At 43.3% G+C, this 20,526-nt stretch overlaps 1 protein-coding gene across 5 annotated transcripts in view; it reads right to left on the bottom strand.

Moving 5' to 3' along the window:
• marchf8 (membrane-associated ring finger (C3HC4) 8) overlaps nucleotides 1-20,526 on the bottom strand; it is a 69,303-nt gene that overhangs the window by 4,920 nt on the left and 43,857 nt on the right. For 2 of the 5 annotated variants that reach the window (XM_061689279.1, XM_061689281.1), the window contains 6 exons: nucleotides 17,739-17,789; nucleotides 10,691-10,770; nucleotides 8,818-9,570; nucleotides 3,711-3,891; nucleotides 737-872; nucleotides 244-258 (listed from right to left, as the gene is read on the bottom strand). In XM_061689279.1, coding sequence (XP_061545263.1) covers nucleotides 244-258; nucleotides 737-872; nucleotides 3,711-3,891; nucleotides 8,818-9,570; nucleotides 10,691-10,770; nucleotides 17,739-17,789 — 1,216 coding nt within the window. The remainder of the gene's footprint in view (nucleotides 1-243; nucleotides 259-736; nucleotides 873-3,710; nucleotides 3,892-8,817; nucleotides 9,571-10,690; nucleotides 10,771-17,738; nucleotides 17,790-20,526) is intronic. The other 3 variants (XM_061689280.1, XM_061689282.1, XM_061689283.1) reach the window with 3 other exon arrangements.

Genomic DNA, 20,526 nt, shown 5'->3' on the forward strand with positions numbered 1-20,526 from the left:
TGTAGTGTACTAAAAAGTTTAATAAAACGGAACCGTACTTAGACAGTGAGTCTTTTGTGTACCACTAGAGGGAGCCAGAGTTTGAGAATGACTGCTTTAATGCGTCTCAGTATTTACGTTTACATTGTCAGATCATTGGAATTTGAAAGGTTTTCGGGTTTTACTATTAAATTAACAGAGAAGTGGGTCATTGAGTGCAAACAGAAAAGACTGATGGGTGGGAGAACAAAGTTAAAAATTTACCTGGAATACTCCGGGCTGCATGAGTAAAGAGAATGTAAGTATAAAAAAACAAAAAACAAACAGATATTACTTGAAAGAACCTTAACAAGTACATTGTGAGTATAAAACAAAAAAAGAAAGGAAGGAAACAAACCCAAAACAAAACTCAACCATGGCGCAAGACAGCAGCCTTGTGAATCATCAGGTTGGACTAAATGTGCCCAGCTTGTTGCTTCCATCTGTGCGCAACTCAATATGCATGAGATATGGGAAGCCATTTGCACATTTATTCCATATCCTTGCTATCCAGCTGGATGGAACAAATGCTCAAACAGCTTTCTGATGTGTTATTAATGATTTATTAATGTGCTATTACCATGTGTACTAACCAAACCGGCGAACACAATAGAGCGAAATGTGGGCTCACTTTTTGGCTAGCAGATTTTCTTTCTAAAAAGTGACTAAAAACCACTTAGTTTATAACAACGTAATAAAGACTCCGTTGTGGACTGACCTTGTTTGATTTCGTCCGCCGTCCTGTCGATGAGCACGTACAGCGACCACACCACACACGTGATGGCGATGACGTGGAAGGTGACTGAGCACATAATCTTCCTCCGTTCGCTCGCCGTCATCTGAAGCTTCTCCCACTGCGGGCATTAATAGAAAAAAAAAAAAAAAAGAGTAATGTTAAAAGAGTATATGTTATAAGTTATACATGCTTAGACAGTGAAATCCCCGCCCGCTATGTCATTTAAGTGATTGTTTTTTATTGGGTTTTAGAGTATACCTCTTACATCACAGTAAGATGTGGGAAAGGAGAGCCACAGTTGCCGATGCGCTATTCGGCCAGAACAGTAAAACACTCACGGATAGCTGCTGTCGGCCACAGCTCACGCCCAGACAATCCCACGCAGAACCGCCGACAACACCCCGCCAGGCCCCGCCTCTCAAAGGTCCATGCATGGACATAGACGCTACAATACGTAGAGTATTTTCTATACATTTTTTTGGTGTGTGCCGAAATGCATACAAATACAATACAAATAAAAAGTGTGTTTTAACAAGTTTAGATGTGTTTAAAGTGCGTGGAAGGGGTAAAAGTAAACTACTGTTAATAATAATAATGATCATGATAATAATGGTAATAGCACTAATAATAATAATCCATAAATCCATTTTCCAAACCACTTATCTTCACTAGAATCACGGGAATAATAATAATAATAATAATAATAATAATAATAATAGTGGACACGAGTTTAACTCCTTCCTTAACCATGCTCTTAACTAAAAAAAACTTGTATCCCAAATCGTCTTTTCCTACTGAAATGAATGGAAACGCCTTTAATCCATTTTTGCCTACCCCCAAAAAACAAAACAATATGTAGTTCTTTGAATGTGAAAAATAGCTCTCTATAATATTCTGACATAATTACACTTCACAAGAGGGGATAAAGAATATATGCCTATGGGTATTGCTATATTGTCTGTTTATGTGTGTTGCTGCACCGTTTATGTCCAGATATCCGTTGCGTAAAGGGTAACAACACCCCCACGCAGATGCTAATTGTTAGCCCGTGTACCTACGGAATTTCCCATTGCATGTTAGCATTCAGGCAGTGGAGGCTATGCGGTTGCTTTAAATACGCAACGTGTAATTCTCTTCTTAGTTCGACAGTAACCTTCAGCCGAGAGTGGCAATAAACAGCTTGAAGCCTCTTCTCTTGAGGAATATTTACTCATTAAAACAGCTGACACAATTACGGTCTTTCTATCTCAAGATTGCGCTCCCAAGCCAAAGCCGGGAAAAAAAACTCAACTAAACTGAAACAATTGAAAGCTCGTAGCACGATAGTCGGGTCATTCGCATACTGTTTTTTTTTTTTTTTTTTTATAAATATGGTCTCTATCCTGCGGATTTTCATCTATTGCTGGTGGATCTGGAACATGCGCACACAACAAACGGGGTATTACCGTATTGTAATAATAGTAGAAATGTGTTAGCAGTCACTAGCTTGTAAGTCATAACACATCAATTGCATTAGTGCCCTTTTTGTGGAGGCACTTTCTTATTACGCGTTAGTGGCACCCTGGATTGCTTCAACACACACATAGGCACACCCGTGCTTTTCACTTCCCAGCGGCGCACAGCCGGTCTGCGCGGCTTCATTTGACATTTACACGGATCAACCTGCAATGCAACGATGCCCTTTGCACTGCTAAGCAGGGACGTGCTGGCAGGGGACGCAGAGCATGAAGAGTAAAAAACTCCATTTAGGTTCTCTGGTTTGTGCTCCCTCACTCAAAAAGTGAGGGAGCACAAGTTAAAACCCGAGCCGGCGTTGCTCACGGTGCGTTTCTTAGTTGTATATCTGTAAAGAAATTCGTATTTTGCTATCAAACGCCCTTTCGCAGTCTTGTTTCTGTTGTTTTATAGTTGGAGTTGTCACAAAAGCAACAATTATTAGCATCAAAGTTTTGTTCTGCTTGACATTGCCTCTTTTTGCTTAAAAAAAAAAATAGCACTTTTGCTGAAACCAAACCCGATTATACTTTCTGGTAACGAATAAGAGTCTCTTCTTGAGGTGTTCTTTCGGGGCTTACATTGTGACAGAACACAATATTCTGCGGTTCTTGAAAGATCAGTGAAAATGCTTTAAAATGGCCGACAACATGGGGAACTCTTCTTTGAAAACAGCTGGCGGTGAATGAGTAAAAGGTCAGGAAAATAACCCGCTTTTCAAACCCGAGTGGTACACTTGTAAGGACTGGCCCATTAAATTAATTATTTAAATTTTTTTGGCACACCAATTACTAATTTAATGAGTAGCCTATTAGTAGCTAAACTGTGACGACTAATAGGCTCCCTCTAAACCACTGAAAAAGCAACGCTTGCAAATGTGTGTGAAAAGAATGCTGATATAATTTTCAATTTTTTTTTTTTTTTTTTTTAATGTCAGGCTGCAACAGCACTCTGTTTGGCTCCTACAATTTGCGAATCTGACACTAATGTCGCTGCCTCACCAGCCATAAACCGCACCGCACGTCGCAGCTGTAAAGCGTGGGGAGGTGGCGACGGCTGTCAACGTGTCCGCTGTCAAAAGCATTAGCATGCTTTTTTTTGGTGGGTGTGGACGCTATGTGGCAACAGCAGCGCACGTTGTTGTTGTTTCGAAGTGGCGGCAGCTGGCTCACAGCACAAGTGATGCACTGGAAGTTGGTTTCCCACAAAGTCACGTTTATTCAAACGCAGTTTAAAAAGTGAAAGCTACCTACTAGTGTGCAGAACTTTCATACAGATGTTAATAGTAAGACAGTCATTCTACTAGTGCGCCCTAGTCGTTACACTAGTCCGCTGAATTGCCTTACTAGTGGACCTTTACTTGGATATGGAATAAATGCTCACATGACTTTCCATAAACAACATCATGCCGACTGGTGGAAAATAGGCGTCCATTTGAATTATTATTATTTTTTTTAAGTACCTTGCGCAGAGGCTTAAGCTTGGTCTCCATGATGAACTCGTACTTGCAGAGCTCGCAGCAGCGCGTGTCCGAGCTCTTGATCCACTGCTGCAGACACGACTGGTGCACGAAGCGCAGGCTGCCCGTGCAGTGGCACGGCGTGATCAGCGGACTCTCGTCGTCGCCTTCACAGTGGCAGATCCTGAAGCGGAGCAGCAAAAAATAAGACGCTTACTAAGGTGGCCCAGGACACATATTCAACATACAGCGAGGGAAATGACGACTTGATCACTTGCTGACTTTGTGAGTTTGCTCACTTACAAAAAATATTCAGTGCCCAAAGGGTTAGGGTTCAAAACACAATACTAAAGTAGTAAAATGTTGGTCATTTTTCATGATCCCCGAGGACACTGAGAATAGGTTTGTGCGCTCCCTCTAGTGGTACCTAAAAGAATCACTGCCCTGGTACAGTTCAGTTGCATTTAACTTTTTGAAGTTTGTTTTTAACTTTTTGAAGTTTGTTTTTAAACTTCTATTGATGTACATTTTTTTTTATTGAACTGTGATTACAATAAATTTGAATGACTCATTACCCAAGTACTGTTTTTTTTATTTTTTTATTTAATATTCTTATATTTAGTACAGTGTTAAGGGATAGTACAGGTCTGAGTAACATTCCTAATAAGTGAACAAACTCAATGCACCTCAGCATCTGGCTAGCAGATATCATGGATAGCCATATGTTTTTGTTTTTTTTTAAAATGAAGAACGAGCAGCCTCTCCCGGGTTCTTCTGATGGAGCCAAAGTAGTAACAAATGACATTTTTTAGGGAGTTTTATAGCATACTGTGTAATCATTCACAAAGACAAGCAGTTTATTCCGAATTTTCTTCCCTTACTGTATAGAATGTGACTCGAACCGTCAACTTGAAACAAAGGAACAAACCAAACTGTGATTTTTGGCATATCTTTACACCTATTGTGATTCACCTTTGAATACGACATGGCTCGCGATAATTTGACATCCCTTGCTCTAAATCTTTCAAGTTTCTTGGCTGCCACTCGGGAACTGTGAAATTTCACCTTCCTTCGCGAGACTTGACTAGGCCACTCCATGACCTTAATATGTCGCGTCTTAATATGTTTTCTTTGATTGTTGTTCGATGTTCTGTCCCGAAATGAGACGGTTCATCCTGTTTCAAGTAAGGATAAGAACACATAGCTATTTTCAGACTCCAAACGTGATCGCTGGAGTGACGTCTAATGCATTAAGTGTGCTTTAAATGTCAGAACAAGCAGCACCCCAGGAAATAAAGTGAAAATAGAATAAACGGGTAGACTTTCATGCGCTCATTATTGATTGAGAAATCTTAAGAATATATTGGGGGGGGGGGGGGGGGGGGGTGCTTTCTTGCAATGGTAACAATTGAAAAATATATATGGGTGATCTTAGTTAAAAATATATATTGTATATATAATGTAAATGTGTCACAAAGACTATTATGTAAAAAGTCACGCAGCTTCCCGAATCACGGGCGCGCACACTATTGTGGCGCGGTCAGAGTTTACTGGAATATGAATAGCGGAGGAAAACGAATGAATGAATAGTCATTAAAGAGGACGTTGCCACATTACATTAAATCACCTGAATTATTACGCAGGGCACTTGTTTATAACATGCAGTGAGTTGGCACACCCTGCTCATGTGCCTTGTTTCTGCTATTTTGGTTAGCAACAGTTCAAACGGGTTCAGCAGGTAATTTATTGTCTGCGCTTAAACAATAGAGCCCATGAAGTGAGATAATTGTTGTGACTGTTTTTGTTTCCTGATGGGAAAAGGGAAGCCCCTTTTTTTTTTTTTTTTTTCCCCCGAAGAAGATGGCGCACCCATCGCGTAAACGGCCAAATAGTGCGCCTGTCCTGAATCTTGCTACCTGGCTTTTTATGCAGGAAGCAATGTACCTGTTATCTAAATAATTTATTGATATTTTTAGTCACCACGAAATTTGCTCCATCTGTCTATCTGGCTAATTAGCTCGCAAAGCAATGTACGTAACTATCATTTTGCGAGCTAACTGGATAAGCTAAGCTAGGCTAACTTGACTATATTCATCTATCAATCCATTCATCTGTCTTGAATCCATTTATGTAGCAACCAATTCATCTATTTATCTTTTAGCTTTTTTCTACTTAGATAAGCTAAGTTATGCTAACTTTGCGCTACCTACAGCGAGTGCTGTATGCATGCATGTCTTTTTGCTAGCTGGCTGTTATTGTGTGAATCACCTGCTGTAAGCTCATGCTTCCAACCACCTGACAGGAAGCTGCTATGACGTGCCGTTTGTTTGGGTGCGTGTGCGCGCAGACTACAAAGCCAATTTGATGCTTTTAATCCACCGCACGATATTGGCTCTCTCACTCTCTCACCCGCGTGTTTGTCCGCAGAGAACCCAGCTGACATTTAGGTAGGAGGTAGAAGCGCAGACGTAAACATTCCCTTCGGCACGTGAGCCACCGCTTTGATTAATCCACTCGACATCGGCCAGGTAAAAACGGCAGAGACGTCCCCGAGGGGCTCGACTAATGGAGCCAGAAGACGCTACATTATTAGTCAATGAGCCAATACAAGTTAGTTTTGAATGAGTTTACCATAAATGTACAGTGGGTACAGAAAAGTATTCAGACCCGCTTACATTTTTCACTCTTTTTTATATTGCAGCCATTTGCTAAAATCATTTAAGTTCATTTTTTTCCACATTAATGTACACACAGCACCCCATATTGACAGGGAAAAAAAACAAAACTGAAATATCACACAGCCGTAAGCATTCAGACCCTTTGCTCTCAGTATTGAGTAGAAGCACCCTTTTGAGCTAATGCAGCCATGAGTCTTTTTGGGAATGTTTTTCACACCTGGATTTGGGGATCCTTTGCCATTCCTCCTTACAGATCCTCTCCAGTTCTATCAGGTTGGATGGTAAACGTTGGTGGGCAGCCATTTTCAGGTCTTTCCAGAGATGCTCAATTGGGTTTAAGTCAGGGCTCTGGATGGGCCATTCAAAAACAGTCACGGAGTTGTTCTGAAGCCACTCCTTCGGTATTTTAGCTCTGTGCTTAGAATCATTGTGTTTTTGAAGGTGAACCTTCGGCCCAATCTGATGTTCTGAGCACTCTGGAGAAGGTTTTCACCCAGGATATCCCTGTACTTAGCCGCATTCATCTTTCCTTCTATTGCAACCAGTCTCCCTGTGCCTGCAGCTGAAAAACATACCCACAGCATGATGCTGCCACCACCATGCTTCACTGTTGGGACTGTATTGGACAGGTGATGAGCAGTGCCTGGTTTTCTCCACACATGCCACTTAGAATTAAGGCCAACAATTTCTATCTTGGTCTCATCAGACCAGAGAATCTTATTTCTCACCATCTTGGAGTCCTTCAGGTGTTTTTTAGCAAACTCCATGCGGGCTTTCATGTGTCTTGCACTGAGGAGAGGCTTCCGTCAGGCCACTCTGCGATAAAGCCCCGACTGGTGGAGGGCTGCAGTGATGGTTGACTTTCTAGAACTTTCTCCCATCTCCCGACTGCATCTCTGGAGCTCAGCCACAGTGATCTTTGGGTTCTTCTTTACCTCTCTCACAAAGGCTCTTCACCCCCAATTGCTCAGTTTGGCTGGACGGCCAGCTCAAAGAAGGGTTCTGATCTTCCCAAACGTCTTCCATTTCCGGATTATGGAGGCCACTGTGCCTTAAGTGTAGCAGAATATTTTTGTGTAACTTTGGCCAGATCTGTGCCTTGCCACAATTCTGTCTCTGAGCTCTTCAGGCAGTTCCTTTGACCTCATGATTCTCATTTGCTCTGACATGCACTGTGAGCTGTAAGGTCCTAATCAAGTCCAATCAGTATCATCAAACACAGCTGGACTCCAATGAAGGTGGTGAACCATTTTAAGGAAGAAGAAATGGACAGCACTCGAGTTAAATATGTGAGGGGTATGAATACTTATAACATAACTAATATTTCCGTTTTTCTTTTTTAATAAATCAGCAAAAATTTCAACAATGCCGTTTTTTTTCCTGCCAATATGGGGTGCTGTGTGTACATTAACGAGGGAAAAAAATGAACTTAAATTTTAACAAATGGCTGCAATATAACAAAGAGTGAAAAATCTAAGGGGGTGTGAAAACTTTCCGTAACCACTGTATGTATTTAAAAACATGTTTATTATTGTGGCTGAAGTTTGTGTGAGGGCACGCCAGTAAGTATACTTTAAAAACCCAATCAACTACAACCTCCTTTAATGCCAACTCAAATGTTTTCAGTTCACAGCAAAAATTCAGATTTTTCCTCACTATTCCAACACTTTTGGAGTGCAGTGCCTGTTTGCATTGAATAAATTTCATTATTCATTTAGTGTTCATCTTATTTGTTTTATGTTGTTGTCGTTGTGAGTAATACGACTGATTGCACTCACTGTGCTGTACGATGGCAGAAGTACGATGGCACCTGAAGTTCACATTGCCACAAGGATGATGTCACAAAAACACAAAAGGGGAAACACAAGTACACAAGTACAGGGCGGGACCTCGGTTTACGACAGAGTTCTGTTCCTACGGTGGTAACCCGAATTTGTACGCAAGTCGTAATGCGCCCTAGTCTTATCAGTAACGTAGTATTAAAGCCAGATTTCTTTTAAATCACAACACCTTTACACCATAAATATGAAACAATCCAAAAAGAGTAAGAATGCCAGTAACTGTGTGTGATCTCCTTTTCCCCATCCAAAAGCATTACAATTAAAGAATTAAACACGCAAGTCAAGGCATGACTGTATGCTGTATAAAAAACAACAACAACAAAAAAACACTATTATGGAGGAGCACTGTATATTGTCGTAAACCGTCAAGGACCCTCTGTTAAGGATATTCTGGGTAAACATAAATGGGGACGGATGAGTGCGTGTACGTGTGTGTGTGTGTGTGTTCTACGGCTTCTACTGTGTCTGCAGGTACTACAGGAAGCGTCTACTACTCCACTTGCATCACGGGGTCAGGGGGGGAGCAGCGTTCGCTCTACCACGTCACAGGGGAGGGCGGGCGTAGTTTAGACCATCCAGACAGTCACCCACCTGCAGCAGTCGGCAGACAGCGAAAAGGGCGACAGCGGTTCCGTTTTCTCCGACGTAAGGGACGGGCAGCGGTCCAGGTCGCTGTCCTCGTCCATGTAGCAAAGCGGCGCCATATTAACGGCCTTCGCCATCTCCTCGGGGGCAAACTCCAACTCGCTGCCTTCCATGATGGCGCTGGAGGACTTGGGCAGGCTCGACGAGGTTGAGGATCGGGAGAAGGGGAGGAGAAGGCGGAGGAAGTTGGCACTGGGGGAGCAGTGAGGGTGATCAGGAGCAGGAGGAGGTGGAGGAGGGACGGGAAGGGCGGCATCAGAAGGGTCCAGCGTGTACTTGTAGCTGTTGGTGAAAGAAGGGACGAGGTGGGGGTGCGGCAGGAAGACCCGACTCGGGTTGGGACCGCCGTTCATTCCGGCGTCCGCCGCCCTCGGTACGGAGCACGGAGACCGGGCGTCATCCCCGGCCTCGGTCTCCAGCTCTCCTTCGGAGCAGGTGCGGTCGATAAAGTGCAGGCCGCGATAGAGGCCGTCCACACGTTGGCCTACGTCGTTGAGCGATACGGAGAAACGGAGCGGGCCGTGGGGGCGCGGGCCGCCCAAGGAGGGCCGCAGCAGAGAGAGCCAGTCCCGCTGCTTGGACGAGGGCGGCGAGTCCGTGCAGACGGTGGTCACCGTGACACCGCCGCGACCTGCAGCGCTTTTACCGTTAGGAGCCAACAGAACCACTGCCGTCTGCTTCTGACGCTCCTCATCTGCACTGCTCGTGTGTGCGTGTGTTGAATGCAAATGTAGTGTGACACGTAGTGGTGAAGGACAGAAGGAAAAGGGGAATGGGAAAGCCCAAAAAAAACAACCAAAGAAAGAATGGACATTTGAGAGAAACAACAAAGGTTTGAGGGTACTGAATGACCCATTTTTTGGAATAAATAACTCAATAAAATAAATTCATGGCATGCCTACTTGGATCACTAAGCTTGCCCAACTTCAAGATGAACCTTAAAATGCACTACAACCTTTACAGGTGAACTTAATTTGATCTTCTCGAACCTTTTGAATGCGTGCCAAACTGTTCAGTATTTCTCCCAATAGGTGTTTGTAATTTTTTTCTGTGACTCTTCTCTATACCGCGGTGGCCTTGAGATGAGAGGGACCCAAATTACGAATCATCCGGCCAATTATTTACTTTGACTTGCAAGATACGCTGTATGGTGAAACATACAACATAGAATTACACACGTTGTATATTTATGACAACCAGAAGCTTTTCTTTAAGTCCATTTTGCTAAATGCTAACAAACGATGCCAAACACCATAGACAGGCTAATGGACAGCATCGGCGTCGCAGTGCTATAACACCTTTAAGCAATGGCTATTGGAACACAAACAGTGGTGCAACATATGTATACATATTATATAACATAAAGGCAACGGGCATATATTCTTTATCCTCTGCGAAGATTGACTAATACTACTGCAGCTTCCTGAGGAGCTGTGACTCTCTCCATGTGGCCAAGGCTCAGACAGCAGAAGCAGCAGCACAATGTCCATTGAATTGAGGCAAAATAAAGGTGGCAAAAACTGTTTAATTCTTTACATTCTATTTGATTGTGTCATTACTGTTTGTTTTTATAAACTGCAATATTATATAGAGTGCTATTTGCCTTATTAAAAACACTTTTTTAAGTACTGAACCATTGAACAGTTGTACATGTCCATTCAAACGTTTAGAGAAGGTCCAATTAAGTTTACCAGGAAAGGTTATAGTGCATTTTAGGTCCATCCTGAAATTTCAACTGAAGTCTAAATATCACAAACGTTTTGTGAGTGGTGTATTAACCTAAAAAAAAACAAAAAACAACACGCGACAAGGTTTGTACCTGCAGATGTCTTGGCTGGAGGGAGAAACCGACGTTCTTGAGAAACTGCCGGGGGCGTTGACTGAAGTCGGGCTGCCAGCCTGCAAGCAGCCACACCACCACCACTCACTTCAATGTGGAGTCAGCAAAGCGTATGCGTAGACAGCAGATGAATTATTCACATTTACTTTCATCTGCTAATGTATATAAATCTGAAGCCGAAGGATTCATGAATAATACAGTAAATACTAACCCTTTTACTATAAATACATATGCTTCCATTCCGTTCCAGTTTGGTTTTGGAAATGATGACTTATCTGTCGACCAATTGTACCGCATTGGGAAAACGGTTTCTTGAGGACCACCGCAACCTCCACTGGACCACACGTTGCGAAACACAGCCAGCGAGGTGGTCATAAAATGATTCCTCAAGTCTACAAAAGGGAGACGCTAAGGTTGTGCGGTCAGAAGTGGGATCCTTGTTGGGTGTTGCTAATGTAAAAATCCAAAAATGGGCCTGATCATTACAGCGTGAAACTAATTAGCTATTGATTCCATCTCCAACTGGGCCGACATTTTATAGCTCCCGGCCTGACACTGATCGATGTTGTGATGTCATACTATCTGCCCTTCAGGCTGCTCATCAATGACAATCCTTTCACATTTACCAAATCATAAATAACACACTAGTGTATCTCATTTATACCACATAGAGTCCGCGCAGGTTATCCCAGCACAAGCAGGCTGTCTGGACCACGATGTCCATCACTTTATTCCCTTTATAACATAATGTTCACACCCTGCGGAGAGCAGGGCTTTGGAGATAAGATCGGCGATGCAAATGGAGATTGTTGTCACGGGTAGGACGCAGCCAGTATAAGTGCCAGAAGTTTCTACAGCTTCTTTAAATGTTGCTGTGGGTCTCTTTATACCATCCCCAACAAGCATGTTCTTCACTAAACCCTATATTTGTTTTTGTGGTCACATGTAGACACATGCCAGGATTTGCCAGAAATTCCTGCAAATCCTTTAAAGAAGCTACCACCATATTTTTCTTAAAATCCTATTATTTGTTTATTTGTGGTCTATAACACACGCTACAACATGTAGACAGGTCAGGCCTCTGAGATAAGTCGATTTTTGCAAATGAAGACTGCTGCCACGTTATACGAGCCCGTAATTGCCAGAAATCGCTGCAGCTCCTGTAAAGTTGGTGTAGGCCTCTTCCCATCCACCCGACAGCTATTTTCCTCATCAAAGTCCGATATTTATTTATTTCCAGTCCATAAGACGTGGTCGTCTGGGCCCCCGGGGTAAGCTCAGTGATGCAAATGGTCGTTATGCAACGGCGGCTATATTTAAAGATGCAGGCGGAAACGACGCAGCTTGAAACGAGTGCCCGACTGACAACGTGACATGAGAGGCCTGTTCACGTCGGCTGGAAACACATCGAACACGCAGACAGGTCGTGATGGCCTTGGACGACGTGGGAGGCCACGGCGAGCCATTCGAGCATTTATTTCGATATCCTTGGTATCTAGCTTCTTCCAGTATGTTCTAGTGAGCAATAAGCGGCCATGTTGATTCTGACTGTGGTTTTAGGATTTTATTGTGGTAGTTGCCTTAATGAACAGCTCCCAATTAATAAATGAGCTTAACAGCATTATGCAACATGTCTCCCAGGCATGATTACGCCTTCCTCAGGGGTGGGGGGAATCAGGCAGATGCCGCCTGCTTGACGACGGCAATATGTCGCGATGTCGTACGGGTTTGGTAATGATTGGAATAAAATATGTAGCTTTGAGACGTTCCTGAAAAGCACAGCGACACTTTAATGAGACGACCTGAGGAGCAGGTGATTTTGCAAATGGCGGAGTCGAAGCCATTTGATTTGATTGGCCAACCATTAACGTGCCCCTCGAGACGCCTAAATCAGTATCCTGTAAATCAGTTTAGACAAAGTGGCAATCAAGAGTGGCAGCAACATTTGGAGGCATCCAAAGCTGCTTAAGCAACAATTAAGACAAAAATTACACATTTATCAACAAGTACTCATTTATCCAAACTGGATTGATTTTGTTGTAATATCCTTCTTCCAATAAATTATTTGATGACACACTCGATCACTAGAGCTGCATTTTAATACCTTGTGAAATTCAACTTAATACCCTTCAGGACCAGTTAATAATTTCCACTTTTTCCACTTCCATTGACTACCATTAAATACTTTTGCGGACAGTATGGCTTGCACACAAATAAGGATACTTGCTGTGCAAAAAAAAAAATTATTGAAAAAAAAAAAAAGAAAAAAATCACAATTCAAATGTAAATAAACAAACAGCACGACTATATACAGGTATGTAATATTCTAGTGATTATTATAATTAATGGTGTGCAATTTGGCAGAATAATAAGGATACTTTCTGTGCAAATAAATTAAATCTCGCCACCACCGAAATGTAAATACAAATGAATATAAATGACAACTGCAATAAATAAATACATAATACAATACAAGTAAAATCAGCAAAAATATAAATATAAGCAGAAAAATAAGGGGGCTTTCTGCACAAAAGACAAAAACATGTTGTATGACATTGTTCACATCTAAATAAAAATGCAAAATACAATTTATTTACTGGACGTTACAATACTTAATACCAACTCACACATGTAACAAGGCATCCATATTCCTACTTGTTGAAATCCACCAGACTCATCTATTATCTATGTACTCCGTTTACAGAGTGCCCCCTAGTGTTCAGAATGAGATACCGCATAACTGAAATGCCTTGTGTTACAGGCAAAATGAACATTACACCGGTGTGGCTCGGAGTCCTGTATCATCAGCAGAACCGATGTGCCGAAAACCTATCCCTTGCGTACAAAACTTCCAAACAATCTGAATTTGGAGAACCACCGCCAGATGTTTGGCCGGAGCCCAACACCGGCCTACTGAGCGGCGGCTCGCCCGCTTGGACTTTATGACCAGTGTAATACTTTAATTCCAGCCCGCTTTGCCCATCCCAAACAGACACACACATGCCTGGCACTGTGCTCGACACCGGGCCCAGGCTGCGGATAAGCCTCCTGACCTAGCAGAACACCGAGTAAGGGGGAGAGCCTCGGACTCCTGCACTCCGATAACATTGTTATTTTTTTCCCCCCCATTGGAAATACACATTACCTCGCTATATCGTGGTTCATCAGTCAAGCTCCCGCGATGTATCGCACATTCACTTACAGCATGCGGAAAGACTCCGCATTGAAATTCATCCGAGAAACTGCTCACGTCCTTCGGTGCTGCTGTTTTGGTTAGCAACAAAGTTCACATTAGCCCAACAGTTATATCTGTCCTCACATAACCCAAGATAAATGCTGAAAGCATGTGGTAAGACTCCAAACTTGAATAAATCGGAGAGACTATTTTACATCCTTTTCTGTGCTGCTGTTCTGGTTAGCAACAGAGTTCAAATTGGCTCAGCAGTTAAAACCTTAATGTCCACACTTAACATAAGGTTTAATACTCCCTTACAATCTGTGGTAAGACAGCACACCTTAACTCATTTGACAGACTGCTTACTTACACCGGGGCTGCTGTTTTGGTTCGCGACTGAGTTCAAATGGGCTCACCAGTTAACTCTTTAGAAGACCCTGTGAAGTGAATTCAGAGATTTGTTTCTAAATCCATTGAACACCTTTGAAGAGAACTGCGGAAAACGTGCGACTTATGGCTCAACTGTGGAGCTCCTCCCCCACTATATAGGAACTTGAGCGGCTTTGCACATCGGCGGTTATCCGGCGCAATTGCATCGTGCAGTTAGCTGGCTAACTACGCCGACATCCCTTGGATACTCCACTGGCGTGGCAGCTGTAGAGCGCCTCATTGTTGTGGCGTGTAAAATCCCTAAGATGACCCATTGGGACATCATCCATGAACTGAGATAATTATTCACTGCTCACAAAAAAAAAAGGGAGGCTTCTATTTGAGGGAGATATTATTTGTCTTAAAAGAATCCGCCCGCGCAGCTCATTTCCTCAGCCTGACAAGCGTGACCTTTCCCAGACTTGCCAATGAGAACAATATCATTTAAGCGAGTGCCATTTCCCAGTGTTCAGTCTCTCTGTGCAGCTCTGCGGTTGGGGACCCACGCGCTAGGTTGTGGGTGGAGCACACATGAGGGAATCCCCGACATCCACCGTCTGACATTATTTTAACCTACTACGTTGACGGTGGCTCCGTCACTGCATACTGACACCAATTCGTCAGGAGTCTTCCACAACGCTAAACCACGAGCATAAAACACATGCACAAGTCCATCTACTATGTCCTTGCGCTCTTCGATTTGCCCCCAGATGAATCAGTCAAACAAATCTGAGCTGGCTCATACTCTGCACTGAAAAATGATTGGTACACAAATGCGTAGTAACACACTTGAATCTGGTGCTCTTTTCTAGTACGCATGCGCACCTGCGCACCACTTATGTGCACGACAGTTTAAAATTACGATGACATCTACACTCATTTCCTTTGGCCCCTCTATGGTGTTTTGCATTATATGTTAGCATTAGGCTAACAGACTTTCATGAGACAAAATGATATGGTTTGGGTCATCATTTTCGTCTTTAAAATTTGTTATCTTTTGCTACAGTAAACCTAAACTGGGAGAGGCAAAAAAAAAAAAAAAGAAAAAAAAAAAGACAGCTTAAAGCAAGCACACATTGCCTCTTATTTGATCACCGATTAATTCACTTAAAGTAAACTCAGATTGAAATGACCAATACATTTAAGTTTACAACTACTGACCTCTACTACTGAAATACAGTGGTATATATTTATAAATTATTCCTAAAAGTTAAAAAATACTATTTTGTTTAGACCATAATTTGATACACTGTCGCTGCCATGTTTAGCGTGCGCAAAGAATTCTGGGAATGATGACGTAGAATGGCTGTTGTAAAATTGTTACGTTGCTGCTCTCTGCGGAGCTAAGCTCGCCACTCGTGAACAACTTTTATCCTCAGTGAAAAAGAGTTAAAAATGGCACACTGCGCCGCTTCGGGATGCAATTTCCAATCAGGACGGAATGCAAAAAAGGAGGTAAGCGTTCCGAGCTTTCCCAAAAAGATCAAGTTGAGCAAACGGTGGGAGGATGCGGCCGGAAGGGTTGAGCTGCGGTTGCTCGAAGCCTTTGATCGTCCCCAGCTCTCATGAGAGAGCTCACCGGTGTGCCCGGGTCGCAACGACGGCTTAAATCCAATGCAGTGCCGACTATCTTTCCTCGCAAGGAGCCGAAAGGGCCGCGTGTGACAAGCGAAAGCCGAGAAAAAAAGACGCCAAAGACAGGAGGCGCTGGACGCCTACCTTGATCAGCTCACTTTAGCAGCAGCAGCTGTTGTAAACAAACCATCGCCGCCTGACACTGAGTTAGCAGTGAAAAATAGGAAAATAGCTATGCATGTAACTTTACTCTCAGTTATCACTGAATACAGTGATAACTGAGCACGGGGCAGCGGCAGAAATGAAACGGAGCTCTTTACAACAGATATTCTCTCTCTCAGTCGGCATTGCCAAGCAGTCGCTACAAATGCACCACTGAAAATGACCAACTCGAGTTTCTTCACATCTGTCATCATCTTCATCCTCATTTCTTGTTTCTTCCTCTCTCTCCTCATTTTCCCGATCACACTCTGGCTCCAACTGAAATGGCCGAACAGCGTTCATCGTTGCCAGGGGCTGCGACTGTGGCTACTGCTAAAAACTCCGGGCGTCGGGGACGTCACCATTTGACGTCACTACCCAGAATGCACTCCGACGAAAAAACAACGGCGGCCTATGTTGAAATTACGGTTTGTAAAAATACATCAATCTGGAAATGATCAGCGAAAGTTGTATCTTGTTACTCTTAAGTCGAAAGAGATCATATATACCAAAATGTCACAGCAATCGGAGTTCAATTTAATACCAACATAGAGACACAAACTTAAATGTGAGAAGCCTGTGGTGAAACAGTAAAGACGTGGACAAATCAAGCAAAGATGGAACACTTCAAGACAGTTTAGAGAAAATATGCAGAAAAGCTGGAAAACCAGTTTACTGCTAACGACGCTGCGTCAGTCTGGCGTGGATTACAATCACTGACCAGCGACCATCCCCCCCCCCCCCCAAGTGGAGAAAAATAAAGGACTGGCTGATGACTTCAACACCTTCTACTGCAGATTTGAAAAGGACACCTTCGTCTCATCCGCACGCATCATCAGCGCCGGGCCCCAATTCAAACTGCTCTCAATTGCTTGAGGACTCAGCATCATTTGCCCAATTATCACAGTATCGGCATTACCACATTACTGGTAACCTTTCATTTCTCAATGACTCTCCGTAGTGCGTTTTTATGTGCTAAAAGTACATTTTGTCTCTGTGGCTGTTTGTTGTCGAACTAGAGCGGCTCCAACTACCGGGGACAAATTCATTGTGTGTTTCTGACATACTTGGCAAATAGTGATGATTCTGATTAAATCGAGTGTAGCCGTTAAAAGAGCTCACAGGGGGGACGGTAACAGCGTTGCGCTCGCGTTTAAAAAAGCCGGGAGCTGCCCGTGGCGGACACGTTGGTGTCGCAGCGCTAAGAGACCCTGACATGTCTCAGCGCAAGTAAATGGTTGATCCCCTTAAGAGGATCAGGAGGATTGCGATGGAGGAGAGAAAATAGACCGAGGTCATTGGGGGAGAAGAGGTGTGTATGCTGAGGTGGGGAAATGCACCGTAAAAAAAAAAATACAAAAATAGACAACTCCCTTTTCCCCATCAAGGAAAAAAAAAAAAATGGGTGGTCCCTGTACTTAGGTGCATAGATCCTATACTTCACACTCAGGCACAGAGACTAAAGAGCTACCAATGGGACTCATTTCAACCCTGCTGCTAACCAAAACAGCAGCACCGAAGCATGGAAACAGATGATTTAAAAGTGTTTTTGGCTAAAATGACCTTACAGTTGGAAGTCCTTAACTTCAAAAGCATGTGAGCGCATTTACGTAGTTCGGAGTATTTGTGGATACTTGCTGTGTTTACCTTCGATATATTGCTGGATCTGCTCGCCGAATGACCCAGCGGTTTTTCATTCTGAAAAAGACAAAGACAGCTTGAGTCAGTAACAACAGTCTCGAAATAGGGTGCTGTCGATGGTTTAACACGATCATTCACTCCTAATGAGAATTGGATAGCAAAGGGAAACAATTCCGCGTCGGAAATGCAGTGCTTGGGCGGCACAATGAACCAGTGGTTAGCATCTCTGCCTCACGAGACTTGGCTTTGAGTTTGCATGAAAATGGATGGAGTGGAAGGAATAATGCACTATAGTGTCCAATAACGTGTGTTTAGAGCAGAACACTAATAGGTTTCCACAGAACTCGCATCTTAATTTTGGAAAATCAAGATAGTCTGGCCCGAGCTGATTGCGTACAGCAAGTACAAAAATAGGCTTTGTCAAAATAGGGTTGCTGTTTTATTTTTTTTTTAACCTCCAGGGAAGACGACACAATGTCAAAGAAACGTCAACAGAGGCAAATTCAACCTCGCATGAGATCCAGATCGAGATATTGGAGACTTATAAGGCCGGAAAAAAACAGACACAAGCGGCAACATGGAGTAACGTGAACCAGTACTTTGAGTATTTTTTTTCCCCAAACAATTATTTTTACTTTTACTTGAGTACAGAGCGCAGCAAGTACTTTTGCCGCTTGTAGTACCCGGCGAGTAGAAGAGGAATACTGGCAGAGTTCGTCGCAGTCAAGTTGTGTTTTGGAGGCGGCGATGATCCTCGATTCCTCACATTCACTCGCTGATGAAGAACCGCCGCTGCTGCGGGGTACCGAGCCGCGTGTGGCCTTGGCGTCAAAGTCAAAGAGCCTCGCGCGGCTCCTTAATGACGAGTCAATCTCGCTTACATAATGTGCGGCGAGTTTACGCGGGCTTCGAAAGGGCTTTGCTCACAAAGAAATCGTCACCGGGGCTAATCGGCGCGGCACGTGTGAGTTTGCTCCTGTTTGTTTAGTCAACTCAACTGCCAGTTATAACAGTGAAACAACAAACACATGTAAAATCGACTTCGTTTTAAGTTCACAAGTGCCCAGGAGAGGTTGCTATCTTTTTTTGTTTGGTTTGTTTTTTAAACATAGTGCTGCTCACGATGTCTGCTTTTGTAATCGTTTGATCCCCCTGCAGACTTCAAACATATTTAAACGAGGCAAATAAGAGGCAAAGTGTGCTTGCCTCAAGCTGTTTTGTCACTCCCAGTTAAGTATACTGTAAAACTGACACCTCAAACTATCCATCCATCGATCCATTTTCTGAGCCGCTTCTCCTCACTAGGGTCGCGGGCGTGCCGGAGCCGATCCCAGCTGTCATCGGGCAGGAGGCGGGGTACACCCTGAACTGGTTGCCAGCCAATCGTAGGGCACACATAAACAAACAACCATTCACACTCACATTCACGCCTATGGGCAATTTAGAGACTTCAATTCACCTACCATGCATGTTTTTGGGATGTGGGAGGAAACCGTAGTGCCCGGAGAAAACCCACACATGCACGGGGAGAACATGCAAACTCCACACAGGCGGGACCGGGGATTGAACCCCGGTCCTCAGAACTGTGGGAACGACAACTTTTTCTGTAGCTTAGTTGGGGACCTTCTCTGCCTCCTCTTGTTCTTAATTACGCTGCATCTCTTCCAGTAGACCTCAGTGTTGCCCGGCATATTGTGGCACAACGTGGTACTACATTGAAGGCGCGCAACTCAAAATTCGGACTTGCTTGTATATTGTAAAAAGGATCTTTTAAAAATCTACAATATAGCAGGTGTGCAAATCATGAAAAATGGAGGAACACTGTAATTTTTTTTGGGGGAGGGGGGGGGGGGGAAAGGGAGTTATTTTAGAAAAAGTAGTTCATTGCAAATCCATATCATACCAATTCCATTTTTTAATGCGAAGGTCACTGCGCACATAACAAAACAGTGTTTACATTCCACTTAAGTGATCTGGAACATTCCGAGGTCAAGCCTCATAAGCCCAGCGAGATATCTCCCGACTGTCTAAGCGGTCTTCGAATGCAACATGAACCTGTTGTTGCAGACTACAGTGAGCTTTGATACGACTTGAATTTAATATCCTATAAATGGAAAATTCCCCTTCCAAACAGGCTTTATTATAACGATTCTCATATGGCTGTTCTAGGACAGTCAGCGCAAAAGCAGTTTTTGCAGAAGATGGACAGTAAAGAGCAAGGACAAATTACTGATGCTTGTCCTTAATCCTGAGCGCTTTGACAAATACGCAGTAAAGCACAGATGGAGACTTTCTGAGAAGCCACCCCCACAAAAAAGTGACCTTCTGTAAACATCGGGGATTAGACAAAAGACAAAGAGTCACACGGCTCAATCTGGTTTTGTCTAATGTGGAATAAAACCTAAAAATTGGGTAGCTTATTGAAAAGTGTGCGACAGGAGCAGACACTGAGTTCTATTTTCATCTCCCAAGGGACAAAACCGTTCATCCTTGCCAAAACCTTTATAAGGAATATTCATTTCAAAGAAGCCACTGTTTTCCGTGCTTCACGGAACATCTCAAATCGTCCGTCGACGTCGCCCGCTGAAAAGGAGACAAAGTACGAAGCCGTTTTTCCACAAATCAACACAGTTCCCAGGTATCAAAATGAAACGCATGACACACGCTACTGCGGATTTACAAGTAGTTTTAATGCAACATACTTTTTTTTTTTTTTGCTACTTTGACTTGGGTATTTTTTCGTAAGAAGAAACTGCACTTTAGCTCTATTACATTGAGCTACATTCCGCTCGCC

The sequence above is a fragment of the Phycodurus eques genome, chromosome 11 (genome assembly GCF_024500275.1).
Source record: "Phycodurus eques isolate BA_2022a chromosome 11, UOR_Pequ_1.1, whole genome shotgun sequence".
Lineage (NCBI taxonomy): Eukaryota > Metazoa > Chordata > Actinopteri > Syngnathiformes > Syngnathidae > Phycodurus > Phycodurus eques.